This window comes from Nomascus leucogenys, chromosome 1a (genome assembly GCF_006542625.1).
Source record: "Nomascus leucogenys isolate Asia chromosome 1a, Asia_NLE_v1, whole genome shotgun sequence".
NCBI lineage: Eukaryota > Metazoa > Chordata > Mammalia > Primates > Hylobatidae > Nomascus > Nomascus leucogenys.
The window spans coordinates 64,314,716-64,332,124 of NC_044381.1; the positions used below are offsets into that span (position 1 = coordinate 64,314,716).

The 17,409-nt window shown below is 45.7% G+C and overlaps 1 protein-coding gene across 3 annotated transcripts in view; it reads left to right on the plus strand.

Moving 5' to 3' along the window:
• Positions 1-17,409, plus strand: part of APBA1 (amyloid beta precursor protein binding family A member 1) — a 242,142-nt gene that overhangs the window by 158,000 nt on the left and 66,733 nt on the right. For all 3 annotated transcript variants that reach the window (XM_003267392.3, XM_030810047.1, XM_030810045.1), the window contains one exon: positions 1,263-2,531. In XM_003267392.3, coding sequence (XP_003267440.1) covers positions 1,332-2,531 — 1,200 coding nt within the window. In that variant the 5' untranslated portion in view covers positions 1,263-1,331. The remainder of the gene's footprint in view (positions 1-1,262; positions 2,532-17,409) is intronic.

Here is a 17,409-nt window from a genome sequence, read left to right on the forward strand (position 1 = left end):
GACTGAAACCAAATCTTTCTCTCGAGCTACAAGTTTCTCTGAAAATAGAGACCTACCCATATTTTTTAGAAATTACACCTGTTATCCAGTTCTAGCTATAATGGCAACTCATAAAATCTTAGAATTTTAGATGCAGGTTACATAGGGAAAGGGAATATAGTCCTCCCTTTGTATCCATGGGGGTTGGTTTCAGGATCCCAGTGGATATAAAAATCCATTATAAAATGGTATAGTATTTGCATATGATCTATGCACATCCTCCTATAGGCTGTAAATCATCTCTAGATTTCTCATAATACCTAATACAATATAAATGCTATATAAATTGTTGTTATACTTTATTTTTACTTGCATTATTTTTTATTGTTGTATTGTGTTGGATTTTTTTCCCTAATATTGTCATCCGTGGTTGGTTGTATCCTGGATGCTGAGTGCGCAATAGGGAAGCCTAACTATTAGAAACCAGCTGCTACGTAACATTGGCCTCTAGGAAAAAGTGTCTCCTGGTCAAACAAGTTAGGGAAACCCTGTATCCTGTATCTTCCTCCTTCTGGATATTAACAATGAAAAGTCAACTGTAACTCAGCATTTTCCAAACTTACTTGATCACGGAGTCTGTTTTACCCTGTGTAATAGCTGTTAACATCCTGCATGTAGGAAATGAGTCCAGTCACACCGTGGAGGTCCAGAAAATTAAGCCACTTGCCTGAGGTCACAAAGTCAGTAATGACAGAACCAGAGTGGGACCCCACTGCTGGCTGATAGCCTCTCTCAGAATGGCTGCATACCTGTGTTGCCAGCAATGGCTTCAAAAGGTGTTCAAGATTATGTTTCTTTGAAATTGATTTAAAGAGTGATTTCTAAAGTTGTAGGATCCTAGTTTAATTTGGAGAGATTTATCTGTTAGCAGATGGAAAATGTGTCAATTGGCCCATTCAATTTAGTAGTACTCTTTATTCAGATGCATCAGAAATGGGACCTGAATCGTATGCGTGGTGGAGAACAAAATGTTCCTGAGGCGCTCAGTGTGAGGGGTGGGGAACGGAGAAAGCCAATAAGCAATTAAACAAGTAGATACCTAATTACAAATTATGATGCGTGCTATGTATGTGCTGTCAGATTGAGCTTAAATTTGCAGTCATTTTTTAATTGACCCAGAACCAAAAGGAATCAATAGCAGTTTTTTTTATGGTTATCTGACTACTCAGCTCATAATGACTGTTTGCACCACGTGACAGCCTCTCCCCTTCTTGTTTTTCCAGCCCAGTGGAGCAAAATGAGAGCGCAGTGAGCCAGGCCCAGCTTCTCTCCTAGCCGTCCCGACTCCCACCATGAACCACTTGGAGGGGTCTGCGGAGGTGGAGGTGACCGACGAGGCGGCAGGTGGGGAGGTGAACGAGTCGGTGGAGGCCGACCTGGAGCACCCCGAGGTGGAAGAGGAACAGCAGCAGCCGCCACAGCAGCAGCACTATGCGGGCCGCCACCAGCGCGGGCGAGCCCTCGAGGACCTCCGCGCCCAGCTCGGCCAGGAGGAAGAGGAGCACGGGGAATGCCTGGCGCGCTCAGCCAGCACGGAGAGCGGCTTCCACAACCACACAGACACCGCCGAGGGCGACGTGATCGCGGCGGCCCGCGACGGCTACGATGCGGAGCGCGCGCAGGACCCCGAGGACGAGAGCGCCTACGCTGTGCAGTACCGGCCCGAGGCCGAGGAGTACACGGAGCAGGCAGAGGCCGAGCACGCCGAGGCCACGCACCGCCGCGCGCTGCCCAACCACCTGCACTTCCACTCGCTGGAGCACGAGGAGGCTATGAATGCGGCCTACTCAGGCTACGTCTACACGCACCGGCTCTTCCACCGCGGCGAGGACGAGCCCTACGCCGAGCCCTATGCCGACTACGGCGGCCTCCAGGAGCACGTGTACGAGGAGATAGGGGACGCGCCCGAGCTGGACGCACGCGACGGCCTGCGGCTCTACGAGCAGGAGCGCGACGAGGCGGCCGCGTACCGCCAGGAGGCCCTGGGCGCGCGGCTGCACCATTACGACGAGCGCTCAGACGGCGAGTCCGACAGCCCCGAGAAGGAGGCGGAGTTCGCGCCCTACCCGCGCATGGACAGCTACGAGCAGGAGGAGGACATCGACCAGATCGTGGCCGAGGTGAAGCAGAGCATGAGCTCGCAGAGCCTCGACAAGGCGGCCGAGGACATGCCTGAGGCCGAGCAGGACCTGGAGCATCCCCCTACCCCGGCCGGGGGTCGCCCCGACAGCCCTGGGCTGCAGACGCCGGCGGGGCAGCAGCGGGCGACGGGCCCCGCGGGCGGCGGCGAGGCGGGGCAGCGGTACAGCAAGGAGAAGCGCGATGCCATCTCGCTGGCCATCAAGGACATCAAGGAGGCCATCGAGGAGGTGAAAACCAGGACCATCCGTTCGCCTTACACCCCCGACGAGCCCAAAGAGCCCATCTGGGTCATGCGCCAGGACATTAGCCCCACCAAGGACTGTGACGACCAGAGGCCGATGGACGGAGATGTAAGTAGGTGCGGGTTTGGGCTTCCTCGGCCCCACGCGGCGGGAGGGAAGATGGTGCCCCATGGCCTTGTGTGCCCTTGGGTAGTGACTTTATGGGAAATGGTCTGTTGGGACGCTAAGAACTTTTCCACCGTAAGCCTCAGAAACAGCTTGCACCTGAACTCACAAACGCCAGCGGGAGAGAATTAAAGTGTTCAATGCACTCATCAGATTCTTAGCAGGATGGCTTCAAATCAGTGCTTCCCACACTGTGCCTGGAGGCCTTGTGAGAAATGCATTCTTGGGTACATCGCCCTCCACCCCCCAGTTTCTGATTCAGAAAGTATGAAGTGGGGCCCGAGAATTTGTATTTCTAATGCCAAATAAAAAACAAGCCCTGCTTGAGGAAGGAGAGACTTCATTGGAAAGGATTATTGCAAAGGGGAGAAAGATACTGTTTCATTATAGGGAGGAAGGACTGTTGCCGTAGGAGAATCTCTGACCTTAAGATCTTTAAGGGTCTCTAGAGTTAGGTACAAGGGGGAAGTTGTTTTATAGGGAGAGTAGCCAAGTAGAAAGAATGGGGTGTGTGAAAGTGGCATGAAAAGGGTGGGAGTTGAATGTGCTGTGGCTCAGAGAATGTTTCCATCTGAGACCAGCGTTTTCTCAGGAGTGGCTGTATGCTGGCCGAAGTTCACGCACCTGGAGGAAGGAGAGACACTTAACCAAAGTTTGGTTAGCAAGCAGATCATTTGTGAAGAAAGAATGGGAATGTGAAGGGTCTGCGTCTGGCTTTGTCATAGGTAAACAAGAGGAGCATCCCTATCCCTGCTCTGTGTCAGAAAAGAAGGAGTTTCCCAGAACACAAAAGGGTGGGGGTATTTCTTCATTTTGTTTCTCTGGTTCTCAGGTAAAGTTCAACGTTGTCACTAACAAGTTCCCATGCGATGCTGCTGGTCCCAGGACGACAATTTGAGAACTGCCTTAAATCAATCCCTTGAAGATTTGGGATGGGTAGCGTGCCCTCTTTGGAGAATATTCTTCCGAGCCTTTTTCTGCCAGGGGTTTCTGCAGTTTTGTTTATTTGTTTTGTTTTGTTTTGTTCTGAGACGGAGTCTTGCTCTGTCACCCAGGTTGGAGTGCAGTGATGCAATCTCTGCTCACTGTAACCTCTGCCTCCCAGGTTCAAGCAATTCTACCTCAGTCTCCCGAGTAGCTGGGATTACAGGCAAGTGTCATCACGTCCAGCTAATTTTTGTATTTTTTAGTAGAGACGGGGTTTCATAATGTTGGCCAGGCTGGTCTTGAATCGCTGGCATCAAGTGATCCACTCACCTCTGCCTTCCCAAGTGCTGGGATTACAGATGTGAAACCGGCCGGTTTCTGCAATTGTTTTGTTTTGGTCTGGTTTTTTTGAGACAGAATTTCACTCTTTTTGCCCAGGCTGGAGTGCAATGGTGCGATCTCGGCTCACTGCAACCCCCACCTCCCAGGTTCAAGTGATTCTCCTGCCTCAGTCTCCTGAGTAGCTGGGATGACAGGTGCATCCACCATGCCCAACTAATTTTGTATTTTTAGTAGGGATGAGGTTTCACCATGTTGGCTAGGCTGGGCTTGAACTCCTGACCTCAGGTGATCTGCCTGCCTTGGCCTCCCAAAGTGCTGGGATTACAGGTGTGAAACACCACGCCCAGCCTCTGCAGTTTTTTCACCCACCCTATGCCTCACTGTGGTAGGTTCCTAATTTTCACATCTGATGGTATCAGGGCATCCTTCTCACTTCACAAAAGATATGTATTCTGTTTTAAACCAAATTGTGTTTCATTGTGAAGAGCTACACAAAGTAATTGATGCCACTGTTGACATTTTCCATTTTTGAAATGCCTAAGAAATGTGATAACATGGCAAGCTTAGGTGTCACAATCTTTTCAGAATATATCAGGAAGACTAACCTTTGCTCTGACTCCTTTGCTATAAAGATTCTCTCTGCTTCTACTCTCCCTTTCCATACTCTTGAATAATTTTTAAGCCTTTCATTTAAAAATGGATCTTGGAGTAAGATAAAGGTCAAGAGCTTATATTCAATTTCATTTAATTCTGCATTTTATGATTGCACCAGGCCATTTCTCAATATATATCTTTGGAGTGAGAAACCATTATTGTAAGGTATTTGTTCATTTTACTTACTACATAAAGAGCTATGCAGGTCAGCATTCACCTTCTTTTTAAGGAATAGTCAGCGTTTGCTGTTAGCGGATTAGGAAAGGTTGGAAACCGGTAGGGAAGGGAACTTCATCCTCCCCAGCAAGAGGGCAGCATTGGGTCAGTGAGTTCAGATATGTCCTGTCTGTTTTCTAGGCTTCGGATTCAGTGAAAAACAGGTGCACTCACGTGTAGAATTCTCCTCGACATCCAGCTGTCTCCAGATTCCTCCTAGCTAGGAGGGTTTGCAGCAAGCATTTTGCAAATGAGGTGGAAATAGAGCAGGTTTTCAAAAGTAGGGAGTTGGCAAAAGGCTGGCTCCTGTATCCTTTTAGAAACCTGGAAAGCCACCAGAGGAAAAAGCCGCAGGCACAGTTGGTCCAGATGCTGGCCTCTTCCTTCAGCTTTCTCCAGTGCGCCAGCTCCTTGAAATGACCTGCTTAACCAATTGCCCCTGCAGCCTCACAGTGAGCCCACAGCACAGCCTGTGGTAGGGCTAGAGGCTGGCTTTTATTCATTTGAACTAGGAGAACAACTTAACTCTCTTGCATGCTGTTTCATTCAAAAGGTGACATTACTTATAGAACATTGTATAATGCTTTAGGAACCCACCATGTCAGAAATTCAGCTTGATGCTAAGAAATCAATATGGATCACTGGGTTATGAATAGTTAATATAAAGTGAAACTGAAAACCTGTGCTTTAAAGTATTTCAGCAGTCATTTTTAAGCTATTTGTGGGTTGTATTTCATCTGTCATGCCATATTTATAGGAAAGACCTTCCTTTGCTGCCTCTTTAATGGTCTTATGAGAATATAATATTATATTCTGTTGATTTCCATCTCAGCATCAAAAAATATTACTGAACACTCATTCTCCATGTATGCTGTTATAGAAAATGGAAAGGTGTTTTAAAACCATGTGATCTGAAGTCTGTCTGGGTGTTACTTATTAGAAATGCAAGTTACTGCCCTTCCTTTCCAAACCAGAATACCTGATGTGGGTCTCAGTGATCTGGTTGTTTCGTTTTATTGTATTTTGTTTTGTAAACTTTCCCTGAGATTCATAAGCATGTGAAAGATTGAGAACTACTGATTTAAAGGAAAAAATGTATTATCTAGGCACTTTCCCCATGTGAGTGCTGTGGATATAAGATTTAACTAAATCTTTTATTAGCACAGATAAAGTTTTAACAAAAAGAGCTATCTCACTGTGATTATGGTCAGCAGACCTGGAGAAATGGTATTCTTAAAAAAGCAGTATTGAGTATTTGCATTCTCAAAATGGCAGGATCACAAACTATAATGAAGCACATAAAGGGAGACAAAAAAAACCTGTATTGCCATTTGTCAGCCACCGTTGCTAATTGCTGAATCTGCTTTTAACACTACTTTTAATTCCCCCAGAACTTAAGAACTTTTTTCTTGGAGCAAACTGACATTTGTTTGCTGGTGAGTTGTATATAGAGAGAAAACGGGATTGCTAATCCATAGGAGTTTACTGAACACATCTATTACATTCTCAGCACTGAGAGAAAATAACTGTGTTCTAAACATTTGAAAAAAATTCTTATGTCATTTTCTTCTAGTAAGGAGTTTCACTTTTCTAAATATATGCCTGAGAAGTATCTCCCAATCCTCTTCTTGAAAAATATTGATAATGAAGACCTGTCCTTTTTCTTTTCTTTTTTTTTTTTTTTTTTTGAGATGGAGTCTTGCTCTGTTGCCCAGGCTGGAGTGCAGTGGTGCGATCTTGGCTCACTGCAACCGCCGTCTCCCAGGCTCAAGCAATTCTTCTGTCTCAGCCTCCCAAGTAGCTGGGACTACAGGCGCATGCCACCATGCCCATCTAATTTTTGTATATTCTTAGTAGAGATGGGGTTTTGCCATATTGGCCAGGCTGGTCTTGAACTCCTGACCTCAAGTGATCCACCTGCTTCAGCCTCCCAAAATACTGGGATTACAGGCATGAGCCACCACACCCATCCTGAAGACCAGTTCTGAAAACCCACAGCCTACTGATCTGTCTTTAGGCAACAGAATCATTTGAGAACAGAGTCACAGTAGACTCAGGGAGATTGATGCTAGCAAGCACACAGTGTAAACTGGAGGGTTTTGGCCACTTTAAGTGGTATGGTGTACAGTTTGAAATGGTGTTTATCTCTGCTCCCTCCTAGAATTCCAGTAAAATAATAAAAAGCACAAACACTGACAGAGGAAACAGCAACAGATGAGCACAACAAAATTTGGCAACACCCAAGTGGTAACTGGCTGTGATGAAGGAGTTAGTGTGCCCCATGATTTCCAGTTCTCTTATTTTTTCAAACGCAGAGAAGACTGCACTTCCTCATCCTCTAGAAGTTAAGCGTAGCCAGGGAAACGTGAGCCCTGAAGTGTATTGCTTCCAAGCGGGAGCAGCTAAGACAGTGCTTTCTTCCCCAGTGGAAACAAACCCCAAAGCCTTATGTTAAGGGGGAAGCCTCACAAGATGGCTCTGCCCCTGTCAGTACAGGTCTCGTGAAACCACAATGGGTGGGGCTTCCTGGGACATGTACTCTGAGAGAGGAATCAACCTTTATCGTTTTAAGCCACAGAGATTTTTGGGGTGGTTTGTTATCACCGCACAGCCTGGTCCATCCTGACTAACACACTGATGAGGTTTCTGTTTTCTCTCTTCTGCCAAGTGTTTGTGAGGATGTGTGTGGTAGATGCCCCCCAAAAAAGGCTCAAGAATTAGAGACACAGATACCTCAGGTGGCAGAAATATGAGAGGTATGGCTGAAAAAGAAGAGGATTATTTGGAAGCCTGTCACAGGAGACATTAAACTTCCTGATGCCTTCTCCAATCCATGAAGCCAGGTGATTCCTCCTCCCCGCAGAAGATGGGAGGCTTCTGTAAGGAAAGGGTGAACCAGAGGAGCACTGAAACTGGGAACATGGCAACAGTTGGAAATAGAAACAAGGTGCCTTGGGGAACACAGGGCCCACTAAGCAGTGAGACCCGGAGAATGCCTTACAACTGTTAGTTGTCAGGCTTAGAATCCAACCCACTCAAGGATCCTTAGCCCCCAGCAGATGAGTGTATTCCTCTCTGAGGTAACAGGCCCAAGAGAAAATACTACAGATACTAATGTTTGGGGGTTTCCCAGTACACCACCTGACTTTCCACCTGATCACCCCATAGTGACGGCTCTTGCATCATAAGTATATGATCTTCCAATAGGCTTTTTGGGGATTTAAATATGAGTGAACAGCCAAGGATCACCAGACATTTAAAGAACATCTCTAACATGAAAGACAAAGACATAAAGCAAATGGAAAGTCACCTGGAGAAATCAAGGCAGCAAAATTGAGGAAATCTTCAAAACAGTAAAACAAGTATGGCAAAAGGGTGGAAAGTAGTAGGAACAAAGATAAAACAGAAGGGGAAATTATGAAAGACCGTGTCCTGGAGCCAAAGAACACATGAACTTCCAGATTAAAAGAGTCTACTGGGTACCTATCTAGAATAATGAAATAGAAAAGACAGAAGTTTCAGAAAAGGAGGGAGAAAGAGAAGATTGTACAGGCTTCAGAGAAATAAAAACAAGAATGATCACGAAACACAATGATGTTGGACTTTTCACAAGCAACACTGGAAACTGGGAGACCTACAGCCAGTCTATCTTCAATTCAGTGTGAAGGTACAATAAAGATGTTTTTAGACATGCATGGTCCCGGAAAATTTACCTCACATTCACCCTTTCTCAGGAAACTACTGGAGGACTGCTCTTCTTGCACGGGAGCATAAACCAAGAAATAAGATGCAAGATCCAGGAAACGGGGGACCCAAACTGGGAATGCAGCAGAGAGAATCTCCAGGTGATGGGAAAGGAGATCCCAGGATCACAACCATGCAGAAGTCCAGCCACCAATCCCATGTGGCCTGCCGCTCAGAGGGCTCCAGTTAGGCAGTCTGTAGAAAGAGCAGAACTGAGAGATTTCCTGATAAATTTGTGCCACCAGGAGTTTTAGATGGTTTTAGGAGAGCTTGGCATAAATTATTGATCAGTCCATAGAAGACTAAGCAAACAGAAAAACAATTCCATTATTTACCTCAGTAAAAGCAATTGTTATATTGGCAAGAAATGCAATAATATGCGTTGTAGCTCAGCAGGGTGGAGTATAGTCTTCAGAACACAAGCACTGAATATTGATTAACCGGAAATTGTAATATTGAGAGGATGAGGGTGCATGTAACATGAAAGAGGTAAATCTTAATTGTTTATAGTAGAGCCAGGAAATAATATCTAAAACTGAAAAACCAAGGTGAGGCAGTATAAACATGCTATTTATGAATATGGAAATAAATTCCAGGGAAAAACATTAGAAGAGCGGGACCATGGCATGGGAGGGACAGGGAAGACTTCAATTTCTGCCATAAACTGCATGATATCATTTGACTTTTAAAATTATATTCATGTATTTCTTTGCTTTAATTGAAAAATATGCAAGAGTAGAAATCCTTTAGAGATGACTCACTGACCAAAGGAACCATCTCATTGTTACTGCTTTCCTGGAAACACAGAGAAGGGCAAACACTTCTGTACATTTTGTGCACAATTTCTAAGAAACGACTGCTTTATTAACTATGTTGTATGGTAAGATGAGTGCACTAAGTTTTTAATTTCCTGCAGGGTTTGTGTTAAGCACACACAGTTGCATTTGGCTTATGTGACACACATAAGAGTAAAGAAATAAAAAGTAGGTCAAGGCGGGGGCTGTACTACTTAAGGTGAAGATCACCAATTGGTAAGTGAATTTACACCCTGACAATGAAAAACCTGAAGAGTTCAGGAGCTGTGGGCTTGATAGTGTGCTTAGTTTGGAAAGCACAGAACATTTGTGGGAAGGATAGCAGCAAGAATACTAACCGCAGTGGGAGTGATGCTTGCTGAGGTGAAGTGTGATGCGTTCCTTTGTCCTTGGGTTTGTGTACTTATGTAGGTTAATGGTCTTTACTTCAAAAATGAAATGTTTTTGAGATGCCTTCTTTTACCAGGGTACATTTAATGGCCCATTCTGCAACTTAGAATCCGCAGTAAAGTGTCATTTCTGTCAGTGGAGAATAATGCTCTAGGAGACCTTAGTTGTCAATAACAACAACAACAAAATGAGACGTTTTTCTATGAACCTAATGCAACTGGAGTAATTTTTTTTAAAGATTTAATGATCTTACTGGTACACCGTTAAAATGAAAAGGCTTCACCTTGAAATCCCATTTGAAGAGCAAATGATTCATTTCAATCAAGGAAAAAAAAAAAAGAAATGGGAGAATGTTTGCTTTTGATCTCACCACCTGGATTGGAAGTATTGCTTCCAATTATTTTAGCTTGTCTTTAGAGTTTCACCTGTCAGTTCAGCTCTAGGCAAGACGTGTTGCCTGGTAGGTGTCTCCCCCACTGACATCAGACCATCACTATTTCGAAATCACCAGAGCAAAACTTGTCTGGTGGTCTGCACACCAGAAGGCAAGTTCTCCAGTTACTTTGTGTTCTGTGGAATAAAAGAAACTGATGGAGAAGACTGATCTTTCTTAACCCTCTAGGCTCCAATTTTTTCTCTTTGCCTGACCCCTCTCCCAAGAGGAATCTTTCTCAACTTTTTTGATGGATTGTCTCACCAGACAGTATATATGTGAAACTGTGCCAAGAAGTGATGGGACAAACAACAGGGAAATAAATGGACGTTTTAGTGAGAGAGAATTTTGTTGTCAGTTTCCAGTCAGAGTTGCAGCTCATAGGCCACAGTTCAGGCGTCTGACATGCTTGCTGAGTAAGTGTATGCTCAATAAACTGCCCAGTAGTCTTTAGAAAAATTGTGTCCTCTGCCCCGACTATGCACTCTTTAGAGACAGTCTCACTCGGTGACCCAGGCTGGAGTGCAAGGATACAATCCTAGCTCACTGCAGCCTCACACTCCTGGGCTCAAGGAATCCTCCTGCCTTAACCTACCTAGTAGCTAGGGCTACAGGTGCATACCATCATGCCCAGCTAATGTGTGTGTGGTGTGTGTGTGTGTGTGTGTGTGTGTGTGTGTGTGTGTGTGTGTTTTGTAGAGACAGAGTCTTATGTTGCCAAGGCTGGTCTCAAACTCCTGGCCTCAAGCATTGGCCTCTCAAAGTGTCATATTATAGGCATGAGCCACCATGCCCAGCCACTCTCATATTTTCTGTGATAAGTGTACTGGGGCCATATTGGAGAAGAAGGGAAGGTGTTGGGAGAGGAACAGATATGGATAACTGAATTTCATATGTAACCCAGTTGTATCCTGGAGCCCATGTTGTCCTGGGAGTTATGAAATATGATTTGAGTACAAACATCATCTTTAAAATGAAAAATATTCCCATTACAAGTGTAACTGGCAACATGTTCTGAGTCCAAACATGTAGTTTCTCAATCCACTTGTTTTGAAACACAGTCTTTGCTGACTGCTTTCTTGAGAGCAGCCATAAGAGAGGAGGATTTCTGTTTAGACACAGGCCACTTCACTCCCCTGGAGGGTTCCACTTGCAGTTTTTCTCCTGTTGTTTCTCATATTGAAACAACAGACATTCAGCTCGACATGCCTAGCTGACCTCTTGGTCAGACCCTACCCATGGGACACCAAAAAGTAAGTCAGTCTGGTAATGGATTGAAGGAGATTTGGAGCCAGTCTGAACATTTTGGCCCCAGTTTACCCAGAAGGAGTAGTTGAAAATAGACTTTTTGTGACCTGGGAGAATTATGAAATGCGATTTGACTATAAACGTGATCATCTTTAAAATGAAAAATGCTAAATGTCTTTATGCTTCTCTGGACTGGCCTCTAAGCCATGCTTGTAATCATGTGGATCTCGCCTCTATACAGGTCACATTCCGATTAAATAGTCAGGGCTTTGCTCTTTAAACATAGATTTCAAGGCCCCAGACTTCTTGATTAGAGCCTCTGGAGGTTGGGTCTTGGCACAGGTATTAATGAGATTCAGTCAAAAGTGGTAAGCGCTGGCTTAGGCGGTGGACCAGAGTTTAACACTCAATTCTTTAGGATCTCATTTTCCACTTTTCTTGCATGCATTAACCTGTTGCCTCTGTAATTCACTGTCAGTGTCTCATCCTTCTCCTGTATCTCTCTCAGAGCAAGTCACACAGATGCACTGCTCAGAATGTCCATCATATGTAAATCTTTGGCTCACAGTTGATCTGCTGCAGTTACCTTGAGTTTGTCACCTGCTTTCCTCCCAGGCTTCAGTTTCCTCATCAGTAAAATGAGTTAATCAGATTTATGTCCCAGGGTAGCTATGAGAGAAAATGGTTTTGCAGATATTGAGTCCTATATGGAAATGTGAAACAAGAATCACAAGTTTGATGTGTCAGTTACATTTGGAAGTCAAAGCTCACTTAACGTTTGGGGTTGGTCACTGGCGAACTGAATTAGGAGGCTGGCCTTTAGCAGCCCTTCCTCACCCTCTCTGGGCTGGTGTTTCCTTTCTGCTGTCCTCAGCACTCAGATCCCCCACTGGGCTGCCCATCCTGGTCAGACACTCAAGGTGACCCTAGTTCTCAGCTTCCAACTTAAGCAGCATTATACCGTCAGCCTTTTCTTCCAGGGTTGGTCTGATTAAGTCAAACTAAACTGCTAATTAGTTATAATGGCAACATGCACCACCCCTCCAGATAACATTTACCTTTTATTGCCATCCTACTCCTGATTCCAGAGACAACTGGAGAAAGGATTTTGAAGCAGGAAACCATTTCAGCACTAATGCTTCTTAATCAGAAGCCAGCCACTCTCCTGCTGAGATGGAGGTATTATCAAAATCCTGGGAAGTGAGGGCTTGGTGTGAACTCTTGCCCTGATCATGTGTACTTTTACATCCACTTTTTTTTTTAATTCCAAGAAAAATGTTGCAATGAGGGTGTAGGAGCACCATGGCTTCATGTGGGGCCTTGATTTCCTTGATGTTACCCCCTCCCTGCCCTGAAATCATCATGCCACCGACAAGGTTTTTTTTTTTTTTTTTTTTTTGGACAGTTGCTAGGAGACTCCTGACCAAGGTCAAGTGCACATGCTAACTCATTAAGGCTTGTTAGCAGCATCTTATCCTATCGACCTTGCTGTTGTGTTGTCAAGCTTACAAGGGCAAGTGAAAAGAACTATCTTGCTACCAAAGGATTCTATTTTTTGTGAAGGATTCTTGTTAAGGTATTATGAACTGAGAGATTTCCTCTTGCTGATTACACCTTGCAGAGTTCTGGCTGGACAAAATTTTTCCAGGATCTGGTTAGCAAGGGATGAAGTTGAAATGGGATCTGAAATCAAGTAGACAGAATTTAGGATTAATATGTGTTCAGTTGGAGCCCTATTTCCCTAAGTGGATCGATTCTTGGCTGGAATGTGATGTATTCTTAGGGAAGGGAAGAAGGGTGGTTCTAGGATAGTTGGTCCCAGTCTGTCTCCATTTGTGGTGTTAAGAGGAAGAAAGCTCCAAGCATCCTTATCTCCGATTTTCCCTTACCTGCTGCAGAAGATTATATATTCCAGTGTCAGCTCTAAAACCAACTTTGTTTTCTTATATGATCCAGACTGTTTAGAAAAATGGGACTGGCAGACCCTCTAAGTCAACATCCCAGAAGCTTATTCAGAAGCATAACCTTAGAACCAAAGGACCCGCTGCCAGGACAGCAGAAATGGAACCCAGTGTATTCTCCAGGCAGTCCTCAGAAAAGGATGGGGAACTTCTTACACAAGCGAATGGCATCAGCAGTATAAATGTGTTCTCAACCGTCTGCCATGCAAAGTGATTAAGCTGAGCTGTCATAGCTGTTTCTCTGCTGATACCTTTGTGTTTCGTTGAACACCAGCTACATATAGGAATAAGAAATATGGCCTCAAAGCTATGCTGTTCCTTATTTTGCCAGTGAACTAGAGAGAGTTTGTGACTACTGTCCTAGTCAAAAGTTGAAAATGCATCTTACAATTTATCATGCACTGATTCAATAAACATTTTTAGATCCTTCTATGGATCATGCACTGTGCAAGACCCCAGGGATACAGCAATGACAGATAGAGGCTCTGACTGACACAGACACAGGCTCTGCTGGTGCAGAGTGTACAATCTAAGCTAGTCCTTTGTCAAGCCCCAAGCCAGACCTTCGAGCCTCCTCTGCTCTTGAGCCTTTCATCTGAATCCTAATTTAGTGTCTTAATTATCTGTTGCTGTGTAACAAATTTCCCCAAAAGTTAGTGGCATAAAACAACCCTCCTTGACTATCTCACAGTTTCTCTCCATTAGGGTCTCTTGGAGACTGCCATCAGGGGGTCAGGTGGCCTGCAGTCATCCCAAGCTCACATGCTTGTGGGCAGGACTCAGCTTCTCATGGGCAGTGGGGCTGAGGGCCACAGTTCCCAATTGACTGTTGGCCGGAGGTGTCCTCAGTTCTCTGCTACATGGGCTCTCTGACACTTGGTATCTTGCTTCATAAAGTATGCAGGATAAGAAGGTCATGGAGTCTGATAGCAAGATGGAAGTCATGGTTTTTTGTAACCCAGTCACAGAGTGATATCCTGTCACCTTTGCTGTATTTTATTGCTTAGAGTAGGTCACTCAGCCATGCTCCCTCCCCAGGGAGGAGATTACCCAAGAGGCTGAATACCAGGAGGTGGAGATGATTGGGAGTCATCTGAGAAGTCTGCCTACCACGTTTGGTATCTGTCATCGTCCCATGCCAGCAAAGAGCTACTGGGCTTCAAATTTAGGGCAGAGCAGCTGCTGGCCTTTTCCTCTCCTACTGACCTTGTCAGCCATTCCCAGCTCCTGGGCTGCATTTGTTTGTTGTCTGGCTGAGAGGAGGCAGATTTGCAGATCCCGAAGTGACCGATGGATGATGAAACCAAAGTGGCGTAAAAGGGAAGGTGTGTGAGAGCCAGCACGGAGATGGGGCAGGGGGCCACGTCAGAGAAAGCTGGGACTAGGGCAAGCTGTGGAAATGGAAAAGAGAAGGTGTTGTCCTGAAGAAAGAGCAGGTCCATGGTGGACTGCTCAGAAGGAGGAGTTTAACTTCATTCCCAAGGGACTGCCATTGTCAAAATTTGCTGTAAAGACCCTTTCATAAGTTAAGGCAGAGCTTTTCAACCAGTGTGCTGATGATACTCCCGGACTTTGGGGATGGGGAGTGACCTGGGCCACCGGGCACGTTGTCTTCAACCCTTGTGCAGCCTCATTGTGGCCTCCAGGTCCTCTCTGTGTGACCCAGTGTATTGTACAAATATTAACATTTCCCTGTGTGCCATGGTGCAAAAAGTTCGGGAAGCACAGAGTTAAGGGGTCTTGCTGGTGTGGGGGAGCTGCGCAAGAGAGAGCAGGCCTTGAGACAGGCTGGCGTCTCAGTGCTTGGTTTCTCCCTTGGGTGTGGCATGTGGATTCTCCTCTTCATGCTTCCATCTCAACCACCTTTGCGCTGCTGGGGGGAGTTTTCCATCGCAGGTGTTATCCATTATTGATGAGGCATGGAGAAGGTGGTGGTGAATAATTAAGTAGGTTTCAGGTGCAGAGTGAACATGAAAGGGAAGAATGAATGAAAACAGAGCCAGAGAAAGAATTCTAAGTTCTTTTGTGCCAATAGGACACCGGGTAGATGCTTTCTATAATTTTCCAGAAGGCCTGGCAATTTTATTTGGGTCTGACTAGTGATTTTAAGTCTTATGTGTGCTGGTCATTTCTGAGTAATAACTGAAAAAGTTGCAGGCTTTTCACAGCAGCGGTGAACACTCTGAACAGCTTCACCCACCCTGTTCTGAGCAGTTCATAAATGGAAACCAGTGCAGTTTTCAAGAGTGATAATGGGGGAAATGGCTGCACCATGGGCTAGGGAGAGTTAAATGGTGAGGTGTATTCAGTCTGGACTCTTGAGAATCAACACCCCAAGATTTTCTCTCTTTAAATAATTAATAGAAGGAAAAAAGTGTTTTGAGAGATGCCCAGTGCTGTAAAGTAGGAAGAGATACCTCCTGCAGTGCTCACCATTTAGAAAGGGCTTTCTAGAATGGTCGCTAACAGGTATGGGACTTGCATCCCACTGATTGGGATTAGAGTAGGTGCAATCAGACTGCTAACAAGAGTGGTCAGAAATGCCAGAACAATGAGTAGAGAGAGGGCAGTGCCTGAGGACACCCTCTCTGTGGCCGTGTGTCCCACTTTGGCGTGCAGAGCTTCTCCACAGCACAGCAAACTGTCAATTAGCATGGGTGGATTTGCCAGCTGTGGATTGTTCACAGGCCCTTTGTGTCTCTTTTTTCTACCTTTTGGTCCTATCATAGCACATTAGCCAATCAGGTAGGCTCACAGAGAGACCTGTCAGCATGTCCGATAAAGGGTTTGATGAGAGAGAAGGCTAAAGTCATCTATTCAGATGAGCGCTTTTCATGCATCCACATCCTTCCCCATTGCCACAGATCATTGAGAGGCTGATTAGCTCTGGGGGCGTCTCTCTGCAGAGGTCTATCTGCCTCCTGCCTTCAGAACTACACTGCTACCTCTGTTTCCAAGAGCTCCTCCATCCAGCTTAGTTCTGCCATGTTTGTCTTGACCTTCCTCTGGTCTGGTCTGAACCAGCATATATAGTCCAGCTCTTGAGCCCAGTGTAGGATTATCTGTTGGTTTGGTTCAAACCATACTGGCCCTGGAGGCAGCCCTTTTCTGTGTTGGTGTCGCTGGCTTCCATACCCCGTATTCAGACTGCATCGTGAGGCTGTCTCAGGCCCTCGGTAAAGGTGAAGAGACTTCCCGTGCCTAGAGGCACAGCCCCTAGCTGGCCTCAGTGTCCTCCAGGCTCGCACCACATGCCCAGGTGCATCCTGATGCAGGTCCTGAGAGAGCCTCTTTTCCCCCGACTCCCACCCGTTCCTTCTACATGAGCTGGATGCTTTTTCACAGGTTCTATAAACGTAGCAGAGATTGGGGTGTGTGAAAGTTTCTGGTAGCAATTCAGAGCCGAGTTTATTTTCTCCAGAAATAGTAGGTGCTGCTGCCAGGAGGGATAGGCCAGCCCCTTCTCAGAAACATCAGCTGCTGATGCCCAGCAGTGACGCATGACTGTCTGGACCATTCAGGCAGCGAGGGGTTAATGTGAGGGTCGGACACCCTGGGAGGTGGTCACATCTCCTGTTACCAGTTGCATGATTGACTCGGGTATCTAACAACACTGGAAACAACTCACACCGGTACTGAGGTCAGGACTTAGCCTCAGCTCTCAAGCGGAGGCACTAGAGCTGGCCCAGCTGCCCAAACAGCACCCGGAAAGATGGAGAACTTTTGGATGTACCGATTTGAGTGTCACGAAGGACAGGTAGGTGGATCCTAAGGCTTGAAAATCACATTTGCTGTTTGGCTTTTTATTTTCTTCTTCTCATCCTGTCAGGTTGTAAGTTGGTCACTGCATTTCCCTTGATGGTAGGAGTTAGTACAGCAAGAATAGAGACAGGGAGTGTACATTACCGCAGACAGGAGGCAGTGGAATCAGGTTTGCCTGGGGCTTGGAAGTCCAAGATGGCAAGGACAGAGCAAAGGCTGCTCTACCACTCAGAAAAGGTGCTTGGAAAGGGGTTGTGCTCCTTGCTTTCTCCCCATCAGCATTGCATTCTGATTCTCCACATTCTAATAAATGAGTCACTTTGGGCAGT